The sequence below is a fragment of the Anolis carolinensis genome, chromosome 6, assembly GCF_035594765.1.
Source record: "Anolis carolinensis isolate JA03-04 chromosome 6, rAnoCar3.1.pri, whole genome shotgun sequence".
Taxonomy (NCBI): domain Eukaryota; kingdom Metazoa; phylum Chordata; class Lepidosauria; order Squamata; family Dactyloidae; genus Anolis; species Anolis carolinensis.
The window spans coordinates 813816-828203 of record NC_085846.1 but is presented as its reverse complement, the minus strand read 5'-3'; the positions used below and the strand labels follow the sequence as shown (position 1 = coordinate 828203).

The following is a 14388-nucleotide window of genomic DNA, read 5'->3' as shown; positions in this document are numbered from 1 at the left end:
GGGGGTCATGGGGGCCTGGGGTCCTTCCTGAGCCCCTCCCTCCCCCGAGTGGGAAGCGCCCACAGGGGTCCCGAGCTTCTCCCCCCTTTTTGGTGCGCACATTCGCCGCCCTGGGGAAGGAGAAGGGGGGAGGAATGGCTACGAGACCCCCTCCCCGTTCGCCCCCCCCCCCGTGTCTCCGCGTTCAGCCTTCGAGGGGAGCAGGGGAGGGAGGGCGGCGAGGAAGGGGCTTCTCGGCCCCTCCAATGGCCCCGGGTCCGAGGGGGAGGGAGGGGCTCCTTTGCGCCCCGCGGGCTGACTTTTGGGGGGGGGGGTCTCGGGAGGGGGCCGGGCTTCCTTTGGGGTCTGGACTCCGCTGACCAGTTTCTCTCTCTGCCTCTCTTCTCCTCTTTCCTCTCTTCCTTTCCCTCCCTCCTCCTCTTTCTCCCTCTTCCTATCCTCCTCCTTACTCTCCTTTCTCTTTCTCCCTTTTCTCCTCCTCCCTCTTTATTTTATTTTCCTCCCTTCCTCCTCTTTCTCCCTTCCTTCCTCTGTCTCTTAGTCATCCTTTCTTCCCCTCCTTCTCTTTCTTTTCTTCCGTCCTGTTGTCCCTCTCCTTCTTCCCTTCTTCCTCCTCCTCCTTCCTCTCCTTCTCTTTTCCTCCACCTCTTCCTTTTTCTCCGCTCCTCCTCCTTCCTCTTCTTCCTTCTTTATCTCCTTTTTCCTCTCCTCCTTTTCTTCTTCCCTCTTCTTCTCCTCCTCCCTTCCCCTTGTTCTTTTCCTTCCTCTTCCCCTCCTTCTCTCTTCTTTTCTTTATCTCCTCCTTCTCCCCTTCCTCTGTCTCTTATTCATCCTTTCTTCCCCTCCTTCTCTTTTCTTCCTTCCTGTTGTCCCTCTCCTTCTTCCCTTCCTTCTTCCTTCCTCTCCTTCTCTTTTCCTCCACCCTTCTTTCTCCCTCTTAATCTCTTCCTTCCCCCCCTCCTCCTTCCTCTTCTTCCTCTCCTCCTCCTTTATCTCCTTTTTCCTCCCCTCCTCTTCTTCCTCCCTCTTCTTCTCCTCCCTTTCCCCTCTCCTTCCTTCCCCCTTCCCCCCATCTCTTCTTCTTCTTCCTCCTCTTCTCTTCTCCTCAGGACCCCCGGGGGCGCCTCCCCCTCCCCCTCCGCCATGACGCCGTGTCCACCGCCGGTCCGGCTCCTCCTCCGCCGGGCGGCCTTCCTCCTCTCGCTCTGCCTCCTGACTCAGGGCCACTTCCTCCCCGCACACGCCGCCGCTTCCTCCGCCGCTTCCGCCTCTCTTCCGCGCTCGGGAGGCGGTGGTGAAGAGGAGGAGGACGGGGATCTCTTCCGGGACGTGGAGCCCGAGGCGCTGGCGGCGGCGCTGCTGCAGGCTCTGCGGGGCCGGGGCGCGGACGCGGGGGGCGAGACCCTCAGGACCCTGGAGAGCGCCCGCTCGGAAGAGGAAGCGGCGCCGGAGAAAGAGGAGGAGGAGGAGGAGGAGGAGGAAGAGCGTGTGGGGAAGCTGCTGAGGGAGCTGCGGCGCTTCGGACCCCCAGAGGCGCGAGAGGAAGAGAAGGAGAAGAAGGAGAAGGGAGAGAAGGAAGAGGGCGTCCTGGCGGCGCTGGAGCCCTTCCGCCCGCTCCGCCCGGGCCCGGCCTCCAAGCGCCGCGCGCCGCTCCTCTCCCCGGGGCCCCCGGCCTCCTCCTCGGGGAAGAAGCCCTCTCCCGGTGCCTCCTCCTCCGCCTCCTCCTCCTCCTCCGCGCCGGAGTCGGCCGGGGAGCGCCAGCTGAGGCAGCAGCAGCACCTGGAGCACCAGCTCCTCCAGCGGCGCTACCAGGAGCTGGCCGAGAGCCGGCGGCAGGCGGAGGAGGCGCGCCGGGCGGCGGCGGAGGAGGAGCGCCTGGCCGACATGGCCTCCGACCTGCTCCTCCAGTACCTGCTCAAGGACGGGCAGGAGGAGGAGGAGGAGGAGGAGGAGGAGGAGAGGGGGAAGGGTCCCGCCGGGCGCAGAGGGGGCCCGCTGCTCTTCGAGGACGAGGAGGAGGAGGAAGGCAACGTGGCCGAGGACAAGCGCTCCAACGAGATCCCGGAGGAGGAGGAGGAAGCGGAGGAGGAGGAGGAGGAGGAGGAGGAGGACGGGGAGGACATCGACCCGCGGACCATCGACCGGCTGATCGAGCTCTCCTCGCAGCTGCACCTCCCCGCCGACGACGTGGTGGATCTCCTCAACGAGGTGGAGGAGAAGAAGCGGAAGAAGGAGGAGCCCGCGCCCCGCCCCAAGCTGGCCCCGCCCCCGCCCCGCCCCGCCCCCTTCTCCTTCTGGAAGAACAAGCCCCTCCCCCCCAGGGAGGAGGAGGAGGAGGAGGACGAGGAGGACGCCTGGAACGAGGTCCTGCCCAAGAAGAAGGGGCTCGCCCCCCCGCACTGGCCCCCCCCGCAAGATCTCCAACGCCATCCGCCCCTGGGACTTCCGGCCCGCCCCCCCGGCCGCGCCCCCGCGCTTCTTCCGCGCCCCGCCCCCTCCCCGCCCCCAAAAAAGCCGCGACCCCGAACTGGAGAACTACCTGGACAGCGTGCTGGGGAAGCGCCCACGGGTCTTCCAGTGAGACCCGTCCCCCTCCCCCAAAGAAACTGGGCCGCTCTCTGTCTCTCCCCTCCCCCTCCCGGCATCTGCATGAGTCAGAACAACACCTCCCCTCCCCCACGGAAAGGAAAAGGGAAAAGGGGGAGGGGGACTCCCGGCTGCCTGCCCACCCCCCTCCCACGACCCCTCCCTCCCTCCTAAAAAAGGGAGTCCAAGCCCAAGGGGAACCCCCTCCCCAATTTCCCATATAAAGGACGTCTAGGCATCTCTAGGTCGGGCTTTGTTCCATGTGTTTTGGACTCCAACTCCCAGAATTCCTCACAGCCTCAGGCCCCTTCCTTTTGCCCCTCAGCCGCTTAAGCGGCTGAGGGGCAAAAGGAAGGGGCCTGAGGCTGTGAGGAATTCTGGGAGTTGGAGTCCACATGGAATAAGACCCAAGTTGGCCCAGGCCTCGGTTTAAGACCCCCCCCCCTCCTCCGCCGCAGCCAAAAGGGACCAAAGTGAGGTCAAAGTACAGAAGTTGTTCACAATCCCACAAGCCCCCTCCCACGCTGCCCCTACCTCCCAGGACCTGTGTGTGTGCTTGTGTGTATATAAGCCGCTTAGAGGCCCCTTCCACACAGCTGAATCAATCCGACACGATCTGCTTTGAGCCGGGATATGTGGGTTCAGAAAACCCAGTTCCAAGCAGACCTTGTGGGATTTTCTGGGTTGTCTGTCTGGCTGTGAGTTCCGCATGTAAACAAAGCGAGAAATGCCAGGAAGGGCGCCATCTGGTGGCTGAAGCCGCTCTTGCCCTGAGGGAGGGTCGTGGGGGGGGGGGGGGGGGAGAGGCAAAAGTGGGGTCCTGTGTTGGTTTCTCCCCCAATTGAAAGGCTACGCACATGGGATCCATTTGTAGTGAGAAAGTCCCTGGGAAATTCGCAACACAGCCCCCTCCCCTTTCTGATAGTTGAGACCCCTCCCCACTCGAGCCCCAATCGAGTCCCAAAGGCCTCTAGTGCCAAACCCCAAACCCCCGCCTTTGGAAATCATAATAATAATATAACAAGGGTCGCCCTCCCCCTGGAAACCAGTATCTCCCGGGTGGGGGGTGGGCAGGGGTTTCCGTGAGCCCCCCTTCCCAAAGAGAAAAGGAAAGTGGGGAGGGCGCATGCGTGTCAGTCCAGGTCCATCTCCCAAGCGACAGCCGGGTGGATCCCCCCTCTAAATTCCCACGGGGGGAGGGAGGGAGGAGGGGACGGGGGGCTTGGCTGCACGCCTTCAGAGACCCCCCCCCACCGCCCTCCCCCCCCCCCCTCCAGTGCGAATTTCCCCTTCTTCGCTTCGTGATGTCCAGTCCTGTAAGGAAAAAAGAAAAAAAATGCACACATATATTTTAAAAAACCAAAAAAAAGAAGAAAAAAGTACAAAAAAAGAAGAAAAAAGACCCCCCCCCCCCCTTTCCGAGTGTCCTGTGCTCCTGATCCATTCCGTTGTACTTGAAATAAAAAACAATGTTTGGCCTGTTGTAAATAGCATGTGGAATTCCTAGTTTTGCTAAGAAATAAAAGCAACTATTTTATTACGAGTCACTCTGGTTATTTGCTGCTAAAAGGCCAGGAAGGAGAGCCCCCCCCTCCCAAACACACACACCCCAGCAGAGCCTCTGAGCATGTGCAGACTGCTAGGCACAGAGCCCTGGGACCCTTGGCAAATCCCCGCCCATAATGAAAAGGAGGGAGGGGTCCTCCTCGGGGTGGGCGGGGCTTTTTCAGAGGACCCCCCCCCTCACCTCCCCCCCTCCCCAGGATCACTCAATTTATGCATAGAGGCACCCCCCAGGGAGAGGAGGCCTCTCTCCTCAGTCCCAGGCCCTTGTTCACAAGCCCCTCACCACTTTTTTCTCTTGGATTTGTTCTAACTTTCTCTCAAATTCCCATTGAGAATTTGCACTCCACCAACCAATAAGACTTGCATCAGGATTTTAAAAAATCGTGTCAGAAGCCACTTGAGAACATACTTCAAGCTGCTTCTGGTGTGAGAGAATTGTCTGTCTACAGAGACGTTGCCCAGGGACATAGCCCAAATGCGTTGTATTTCCTGCTGGGAGGCTTCTCTCATGACACTGCAAGCTAGAACTGACAGACGGAAGCTCACTCGTCTTGAGCACATCCTGCAAGTCACTTCTGGTGTGAGAGAATTGGCTGCCTACAGAGGCGTTGCCCAGGGGACATTGCCCAGACGTATTAGCTGGGAGGCTTCTCTCATGTCCCTGCAAGCTAGAGCTGACAGACTGGAGCTCGCTCTGTCTTGCAGAGTCAAACCGGCAACCTTCAGGTGAGCAGTTCAGCCAGCACAAGTGTTTAATCCATTGCGCCACCGCAGCTCCATAAGGATACCTGCCAGGTGTGGTTGTACAACTCCATGTGTTCTCTGCTTGGCTGTGCTGGTGGTGGCCTGTTGGGCACTGCAGTCCAGCCAATTCCAGACGGAATTGTAGGCCTTTGGAATCACTTTCCATAGAATGATAAAAGAATTGGAAGGGGCAGCCAAAGGTCATCCAACCCAGCCCTTTTGTACAGAAAGACCAAGCCCTCCCAACAGGTGGCCATCCGGCCTTTGTTTTGAGTCCTCTTTGGGGAGATAAAGCAGGGTATTAATAATAATAATAATAATAATAATAATTGCAGACTGTGCAAGGAAACCGACGAAACCATTGATCATATCCTCAGTTGCTGTAAGAAAATCGCACAGACAGACTACAAACAGAGGCACAACTATGTGGCCCAAATGATTCATTGGAACTTATGCCTCAAGTACCACCTCCCAGCAGCAAAGAACTGGTGGGATCACAAACCTGCAAAAGTATTGGAAAATGAACACGCAAAGATACTGTGGGACTTCCGAATCCAGACTGACAAAGTTCTGGAACACAACACACCAGACATCACAGTTGTGGAAAAGAAAAAGGTTTGGATCATTGATGTTGCCATCCCAGGTGACAGTCGCCTTGATGAAAAACAACAGGAAAAACTCAGCCGCTCTCAGGACCTCAAGATTGAACTTCAAAGTCTCTGGCAGAAACCAGTGCAGGTGGTTCCTGTGGTGATCGGCACACTGGGTGTCGTGCCAAAAGATCTCAGCCGACATTTGGAAACAATAGACATTGACAAAATTACGATTTGCCAACTGCAAAAGGCCACCCTGCTGGGATCTGCAGCATCATCCGAAAATACGTCACACAGTCCTAGACACTTGGGAAGTGTTCGACTCGTGATTTTGTGATACAAAATCCAGCATATTTATCTTGTTTGCTATGTCATAATAATAATAATAATAATAATAATAATAATAATAATACATTACACAGTCACAGTCCTAAACGCTTGGGAAGGGTTCGGCTTGTGATTTTGTGATACGAAATCCAGCATATCTATCTTGTTTGCTGTGTCATACAATAAAATAATAATAATAATAATGATAATGGAGACCACCGGAGGAGGAGACTCTGCTGGACTCTCAGGCAGAAGCAGATGTCCATCAGCTCTTCCTTCCTTCCCTTCTTTTTGCGGAGGTCTTCCTGGAAGGGTCACGGAAGGAGGCAACTGCAAAGGGCACCATCAGAAATTGTGGGAGTCAGCCAGAAAAATGGTATTCCCCCCCCCCCCCCAAAAAAACATGACCTCCCCCCACCTTGCCAGCAGTGCCCTCATGAGAAGGAAGAGCAAAGAATCCAGAGAGACAACAAAAGAGGCAGAGCGAGGCCAAGGCTTCCGTACATGGTTTATTCCCTCTCACATCCAGTGACTGGGGGTCAGAAAGAGAGAGAGAGAGAGAGAGAGAGATAATGCCCCCACCAAAGCACCCCCTAAAAGTCCAAGAATGGCAGATCCAGGCAGAGCAGGTAGAGGGGGCTGCCAAGCTGGGGAGGGGGCACTCTCCCCAAATGCAGCCCCCCCATTCCAAAGAGGAAGAGCCAGACTGCCCCCTCCTCCTTTTCTTCCTCTTCTTCCTGGAATTGGAATGAGCCAGAGGTTTGAAGGCAGCCAAGGAGACCCCTCCCCGTATTGCAGGAGTGAAGAGGAGAGAAGGACAGAACGGATGGAGGGGGGAGGAGTGGAGACCCTTTTCCTGCAAGACCCCAGCCCCCTCCCTCCCCCCTCCCTCCCTCCCTCCCCAGGGGGAGGCCCAGATCCTCCAGTGCTGATGCGCGGCTACGCCAGCCCCATCTCCTCCAGAACGCTTCGGGGGGACTCATCCTCCTGCAAAAACAAACGGGGGGGGGGGGGAGAGAAGAGAGGATAGTCAGAATGTTAGGGGGGAGATGGAACCCCTCCCTGCTACAGATTAGCTCCCCAAAACCTAGTCTGCTAGGCCCGGGCTGTGGCGCAGGCTGGTGAGCAGCCAGCTGCAACAAATCACTCTGACCAAGAGGTCATGCGTTCGAGGCCAGCTCCGAGCCTGCGTTTGTCTCTGTCTTTGTTCTATGTCAAGGCATTGAATGTTTGCCATTAGATGTGCACATTGTGATCCGCCCTGAGTCCTCTTCGGGGTGAGAAGGGCGGAATATAAATACTGTAAATAATAAAATAAATAAATAAAAAAACCCATCTGCCACCATTAAGTACCCTTTTGGAGGGGGAAGGGGCCGTTACTCTGGACCCTCAACCTCTAATAATAAGAACAATAATTATTTATAGTCCTCTTTCTTAAAATGAGGCCCAAATTCTTTCAGGAGGAGGCAGCAAGGGGGAAAGACACTCTGCACATGCCCAGGAATACTCCGTGCAATAAGCAATGGGGGAGAGTAATAGCTGTGGCCCCCTACTGGCAAAGGCAAATGACTGTATTTGTGCTGTTGAAGGCTTTCGTGGCTGGAATCATTGGGTTGCTATGAGTTTTTTGGGCTGTATGGTTCATGTTCCAGCAGCATTCTATTCTGACGTTTCACCTGCATCTGTGGCTGGCATCCTCAGAGGTTTGTTCAGAGGTCTGTGGGAATGAGACAAGTGGAGTGTGTATATATCTGTGGAATGATGTTCAGGATGGGAGAAAATACCCTTGTCTTTTAGAAGCAAGTGTGAATGTTGCGATTAGCAAGATTGATTGACATTGAGTAGCCATGAAGCTACAAAGTCAATCAGTGAGGGCATTTGCAGAGAGGTAGCCGGGCTGTTGCAACATTCACACTTGCTTCAAAAAGACAAGGGCTCTTTCTCTCACCCTGAACATTATTCTGCAGATATATAAAAACTCCACTTGCCCCATTTCCAACACCTTGGAACAAACCTCGGAGGATGCCCCCAGGCAACAAGAGTCAGGCTCCCTCTATGCAGATACTCTCGGTGATGACTTTGCAGCTGCTACTCAATGCTAATCAAGCTTGCTAACTTCAACATTCACACTTGCTTTACACAGACATGGGTTCCTCCTCCCACCCTGAACATTATTTCACATGTATATAGGTGTATACATACATACATACATACATACATACACACACACACACACACACAACTTGCTCCATTGCCAACAAAACCTCTGAAGATGCCATTAGCCACAGATGCAGGCCAAACTTCAGAACAGAATGCTAGTGGAACATGGCCATAAGGAAAAGGTAAAGGTTTCCCCTGACGTTAAGTCCAGTCATGTCTGGGGATTGGTGCTCATCTCCATTTCTAAGCCAAAGGGCCGGCGTTGTCTGTAGACATCTCCAAGGTCATGTGGCTACTGACATGACTGCATGGAGCACTATTACCTTCCTGTCGGAGCGGTACCTATTGATCTACTCACATTTGCATGTTTTCGAACTCCTAGGTTGGCTGGAGCTGGGGCTAACAGCGGGTGCTCATTCAGCTGCCGGGATTTGAACCTGGCACCTTTTGGTCTGCAAGCTCAGCAGCTCAGCGCTTTAACACACTGTGCCACCAGGGGCCCCAAGGAACATAGCAATACATTCCAAAAAAACGGTGTGCCCGGTTGTGCAGTGGGTTAAACCCTTGTGCCGGCAGGACTGCTGACTTGAAGGTTGGGTTGCTGACCTGAAGGTTGCTGGTTTGAATCCAACCTGGGGGAGAGTGTGGATGAGCTCATTACGCGGGACATGAGAGAAGCCTCCCATAAGGATGGTAAAACATCAAAACATCCAGGCAACGTCCTTGCAGACAGCCAGTTCTCTCACACCAGAAGCAACTTGCTCCTGACACGAACAAAAAGTCCAAAAAACTCACAGCCACTTTGCACTGTGTCTGTTTGTGACTCAAGTTCTTTCATTAGGAGGCAGCAAGGGAAGGAGAAGCACGTGGCGCATGAACTGTGCAATGGAAGGGAACATGGCGGGGGGGGGGGGAGAACCGTGGCCCCCTTCTGGCAAAAGCAAGTGACTGAGGCTGTTCTGTGTTTGTTTGTGTGTGTTGGAAGGGGGGGGGGAGATGCGGCAGAAGGAAGAGCAGGATCCACACATCTGCTGCTGCCGGGCTCTTCTCTCCGTCTCCCCCTCCCCCCCCCCCGTCCCACCCCCACAGAGGCTGTCACACGGGCGCTGCGTGTGCCAGAGTCGCCCACGGACGGACTGACTGACTGACTGACTGACTGCGCAGAAAGAGGAGCGAGCGAGCGAGCGAGCGAGGGAGGGAGGGAGGGAGAGGGCCGGTGACTCACTGGATGCGCCAGAGCCAAGCCGACTCACTCTGAGTGTGTTTGTGTTTTCTATGGGGGGGAGGGGGGCTCCCAGCAGGCAACACTCCGCCAGTCAAGCCCTCCCTTCCCCTCTCCCCTCCCCCCTCTCCCCACGCGAGGCCCCCACCTCTACCTCCTGCAAGAGGTCTGCCTGCTCAATGGCCTTCAGGACGCTCTTCTTGGAGGTGTCCTGGACCTCACCCCCCATCAGGAACTCGTCCAGGATGAAGTAGGCCTTCTCAAAGTTGAAGATGATGTCCAGCTCACACACCTGTAGAGCGGGGACGGGTGTTGGGGGGAAGAGAGTGGTCAAGGGGCAGCTGGACAGAAGGAAGGAAGACCCTTCCCCCTTCTCCCCCCCTCCCCCCCAAATCCCAGCCACAGACCCCACCCCACTCCTCCCCTGGGGCAGCCAAGCTCTTCTTGAGGCCAATGAGTGGCTGTCGTTGGACTGATTGACACGCAGGAGCAAAGTGGGCAGGACCCTCAGAAGGAGGGAGGACAAAGGGGGAGAATGGAAGGAAAGGCAGCCTCCGGTGGCCTAGGGGATAAAAGCCTTGTGAAATGGGTGTTGGATTGCTGACCTGAAGGCTGCCAGGTTCGAATCCCACCCATGGAGAGTGTGGAGGAGCTCCCTCTGTCAGCTCCATGCGGGGACATGAGAGAAGCCTCCCGGGCCATGGGCAACGTCCTTGCAGACGGCCACTCCAGAAGCAACTCCAGTTGCTCCTGACACGAAAAAAAAGTCTGGGGTGAAAACCACTTTAGCCCCCTGCTTTCAATCCTGTGCAGAAGGTCATTTCTACTTCCTGATGGGACCCACCTCCCTTCCAGGCCCCAAACTTCCAACATGGAGGCACATTATTATTATTATTATTATTATTATTATTATTATTATTATTATTATTATCATTATCATCATCATCATCATCATCATCACCACCACCACCAAAGGGGACTCAAACTGGCCTCACACCCCTGGGGTCAGAGGAGGTCAAAAGAGGCCATCCTCCTCAAGACCACCACCACCCCCGCCTGCTGGACCCCCACCAACATGACTCACGCTGCCAAAGTATTTGTCCAGAAGCTCCACATAGCGGTGGATCAGCTCCAGGGTGATGAGCTCGTTGTCCTGGCCCTCGATGGCGCAGCAGAAGTACAGGCTGGCATACCTGGGGATTGGGGGGGGGGGGGGGGGGATAAGCACAGGTCAAAGGGTCAAGCCCCTTCCTCATTGGGCAACAAAGTTAGTTTTCAGTAGATAGGGTCATGCAACAGTGGGGAGGGGGGCCTGGCTTGCCAATGGTGGAGGAAGAGGAAGGAGACACCAGCCATGGGCCTACTTGGGCCCTCCAGTTGTTTTCGATTCCAACTCCCACGAGTCCTAACAGCTTACCGGCTGGAATGCTCTAAGTTTTCCAGGCTGTCTGGCCATGTTCCAGAAGCTTTCTCTCCTGACGCTTCACTCACATAGAATCATAGAATAGTAGAGTTGGAAGAGACCTCATGGGCCATCCAGTCCAACCCCATCTGCCAAGAAGCAGGAAATCGCATTCAAAGCACCCCCGACAGATGGCCATCCAGCCTCTGCTTAAAAGCCTCCAAGGAAGGAGCCTCCACCACAGTCTGGGGGAGAGAATTCCACATCTATGGCAGGCATCCTTGAAGGTTGTGAGGTTTGTGAGGTTGTTAGGAATTGTAGGAATTGATGTCCAAAAGACCTGGAGGGAGGGCCGAAGTTGGCCCAGGCCTGCTCTAGAAGCTTGCCCGCCCACCCACCCAGAAGCCCCCAGCGCAGCCCTGAGAGGCAGTCTCTGCAGGACATTTGCAGAAGGAGGGATGGGGAGAGGGCCCCCTCTGCTGGCTGCAGAACCTCATGGCAGGACTGGTGGGAGGGGGGGGGGGTCTTGTCCCAGGAAAGGGATGGAGGAGAGGTCCACTGAAGGACATGGGTGGGAGCTATGCTGGACCAAGGGGGGGGCTCTTCCTTTTCGCCCCAAAGAGAGGATGCCACCTGAAAGGCGAGAGCCCCCCTCCCACCCCAGACCCCACTGAGCAGAGCCAGCTGCTTGAGAGGAGGAGATCATCTCCCTCCTTCAAGAAAGCAGCTCCAGCGCCTCCCCTAGTTTTTCTGGTCACCTATGACTGATGGTCAGAGTTTGTGGAGGAGGCCTTTCTTTCCTCCCCCCCCCCCCCCCCCCCCCCACATCAGCAGCAGATGAGGAAGGTGACACCAGCTATGGGCCAACTCGGGCCCTCCAGGTCTTTTGGACTCCCACAATAACCGGCTGTTAGGTACTGTGAGAGTTGAAGTCCAAAACATTGGGAGAGAGCCCAAGTTGGCCCAGGGCTGCTCTAGAAGCTTGCCCACCCACCCAGAAGCCCTCAGCACAGCCCTGCGAGGAAGTCTCTGCAGGTCATTGGCAGAAGGAGGGACAACAGAGGGACGGGGAGAGGGAGGGTCCTCTCTACTGACTGCAGAACCTCGTGGCAGGGTTGGCGGGTGGGGGAGTGTCTTGCCCCAGGAAAGGGATGGAGGGGGGTGCTCACGGAAGGACATGGCTGGGGGGATATGCTGGACCAAGGGCGCTCTTCCTTTATATATTGATTTGTTTTATTTTATTTATTTATATCCCGCCCTTCTCACCCCGGACGGGACTCAAGGTGGCTCACAACAAAGGCACAATTTGATGCCTTGAATACAAATCAACATAAAACAACATACACTTCAAAATCACATCATGAGAACATATCAATTAAAACAATTTTTCCCTCCTCTACTGTCTTTTTGGTCACCTCTGGCTGGTGGCCAGCTCTAGTGGAGGAGGCCTTTCTTTCCTCTCTATGCTAGGAATGCTGTAGCTGCCATGTTCTGTGCCCCTGGCCACCCCATCTGTTGTTATGGGTAGGGCTCCAGAACCTGAGAACATCCTCGTAAACAGCAAACACTCTTTGACTACACTGTGTGCTCATTACACCGACCTTACATGAGAGCGAGAAGAGGCGGGTGCAGAAGGGCCTGGGGGAGGAGGGGGCTGTGCTTATTACTTGTAGACCACCTTGAGGTCCCTCCACTCGAGGAAGGAGCACATCTTGGGTTTGTGAGCCATCAGATCATTTCCCCCCTCAAGAAAGCAGCCCCAGGTTCTCCCTCCTCTACTGTCTTTTTGGTCACCTCTGGCTGGTGGCCAGCTCTAGGGGAGGAGGCCTTTCTCTCCTCTCAATGCTGGGAATGCTGTAACTGCCATCTTCTGTGCCCACGACCACGGCATCTGTCATTATGGGCTGGGCAGCAGAGCCTGAGAACATCCTCGTAAAGAGCAAACCCTCTCTGACTACACAGTGTGCACCTTCCCTGGGCCTTGGATGAGAGCGAGAAGAGGCGGGTGGGGAAGGGCCTGGGGGGGAGAGGGCAGGGGCCGTGCTCACCGCTTGTAGACCACCTTGAGGTCCCTCCACTCGAGGAAGGAGCACATCTTGGGTTTGTGAGCCATCAGATCATTTCCCCCCTCAAGAAAGCAGCCCCAGGTTCTTCCTCTACTGTCTTCCTGGTCACCTCTGGCTGGTGGCCAGCTCTAGGGAAGGAGGCCTTTCTCTCCTCTCAATGCTGGGAATGCTGTAACTGCCATCTTCTGTGCCCACGACCACCCCATCTGTCATTATGGGCTGGGCAGCAGAGCCTGAGAACATCCTCGTAAAGAGCAAACCCTCTCTGACTACACAGTGTGCACCTTCCCTGGGCCTTGGATGAGAGCGAGAAGAGGCGGGTGGGGAAGGGCCTGGGGGGGAGAGGGCAGGGGCCGTGCTCACCGCTTGTAGACCACCTTGAGGTCCCTCCACTCGAGGAAGGAGCACATCTTGGGTTTGTGAGCCATCAGATCATTTCCCCCCTCAAGAAAGCAGCCCCAGGTTCTTCCTCTACTGTCTTCCTGGTCACCTCTGGCTGGTGGCCAGCTCTAGGGAAGGAGGCCTTTCTCTCCTCTCTATGCTGGGAATGCTGTAACTGCCATCTTCTGTGCCCACGACCACCCCATCTGTCATTATGGGCTGGGCAGCAGAGCCTGAGAACATCCTCGTAAAGAGCAAACCCTCTCTGACTACACAGTGTGCACCTTCCCTGGGCCTTGGATGAGAGCGAGAAGAGGCGGGTGGGGAAGGGCCTGGGGGGGGGAGGGCAGGGGCCGTGCTCACCGCTTGTAGACCACCTTGAGGTCCCTCCACTCGAGGAAGGAGCACATCTTGGGCTTGCGGGCCAGCACCACGGCCATGAGCTCGCGCACCATCTTCTTCTTGTCCCGGTCCGAGGTGGGCAGGTACCACTTCTGGAGGCGCAGCTTCCCCTGCCGGCTGAACAGCAGCATGAAGCGCATCTGTCCCGGGAGAGGAAGGGCGGGGTCATGGGAGGGTCGTCGGGGGTCAGGAGGGCGCCCCTCCCCGCCACGCCAAAGGGGGCGCCCTCCAGGGGATCCCGACCCCTCCGTCCTGCGAGGAAGAGGAAGGGCTCCCCGCCCCCCGCAGGCGCTCCGAGCGGCCTCTCTCTCTTCCGGGGTCAGCAGAGAGGACCCCCCCCCCCCCAGCCTGGGCCGGAAGTGTCCGCGGGGCCACGTGGGGGAGGACGGGCCCCGCCCCGCCCGAGGGCCTCACCATGGCGGCGGAAGGGCCCCTCCGACCCTCGGCCCCGCAGCACTCGCAGCAGCCCCCCCTCTCTCTCTTTCCGCCTTCCTTCCTTCCTTCCTTCCTGCTTCCCTCTTCCTCTCCTTCCTCCCTTCTTCCGAGAACCTGCCCAGGTGCCTCCCGGCCGGGCCCCGCCTCCCATGCCCGCGCATGCGCCTGGAGCCCGCTTCCGGGACGGGGAGGCGGGCGCTGGGTCTCCCTGGCAACAAGGGAGGCGGGGTTAGCGTTGCCACGAGCGACGGCGGAGGGCGGCGGTTGGCCGGCTGGACGTCGGGTCTCCGTGGCGACGGAAGGAAGAGAGCGGAGGGGTTGCCGGGGCGACGGCGGGGGGACCCTCCGCGTGACGTCATCCGGGGGGGTGGGGTGGGGTGGGGTGGGGTGGCCTGACCCCGGGGTGGCCCTCGCGGGAAGACTTTTCCAGCCAAGGTTCCTTTTGCTGCCATTTCAGCGAGAGAGGGAACGTCGGCGAGAAAGAAGGCCCACCCACAGCGGATC

At 56.8% G+C, this 14388-nt stretch overlaps 2 protein-coding genes across 3 annotated transcripts; one reads left to right on the top strand and one right to left on the bottom strand.

Annotated features, from left to right (window-relative positions):
- Positions 1–1108: 1108 nt before the first annotated feature.
- Positions 1109–4126, top strand: vgf (VGF nerve growth factor inducible; the record flags this gene model as incomplete). Its single annotated transcript, XM_062984086.1, is given in 1 exon segment — positions 1109–4126. A coding segment is annotated over 1 exon segment (1617 nt). The 3' UTR covers positions 2761–4126.
- Positions 4127–6312: 2186 nt separating this feature from the next.
- Positions 6313–14052, bottom strand: LOC134299925 (AP-1 complex subunit sigma-1A). Of its 2 annotated transcripts, none has more exons than XM_062984107.1 (5): positions 13864–14052; positions 13411–13589; positions 10283–10391; positions 9347–9490; positions 6313–6803 (listed from the first exon to the last, which is right to left on the bottom strand). In XM_062984107.1, exons 1-5 carry the CDS (start codon positions 13864–13866, stop codon positions 6756–6758), a joined length of 483 nt encoding a protein of 160 aa, XP_062840177.1. In that variant the 5' UTR covers positions 13867–14052; the 3' UTR covers positions 6313–6755. The 2 variants fall into 2 exon arrangements, with proteins under 2 accessions (XP_062840177.1, XP_062840178.1); XM_062984108.1 differs by having other exon boundaries at positions 9353–9490; positions 13864–14049.
- Positions 14053–14388: the final 336 nt, after the last annotated feature.

What these genes read in the sequence shown, in the direction of transcription:
- LOC134299925 (XM_062984107.1), bottom strand. An exon ending in TGGACAAATACTTTGGCAGC is followed by an intron (nt 9,491 to 10,282) that starts GTGAGTCATGTT and finishes CCCGCTCTACAG; the next exon opens with GTGTGTGAGCTGGACATCAT. An exon ending in ACCTCTTGCAGGAGGTAGAG is followed by an intron (nt 6,804 to 9,346) that starts GTGGGGGCCTCG and finishes TTGTTTTTGCAG; the next exon opens with GAGGATGAGTCCCCCCGAAG.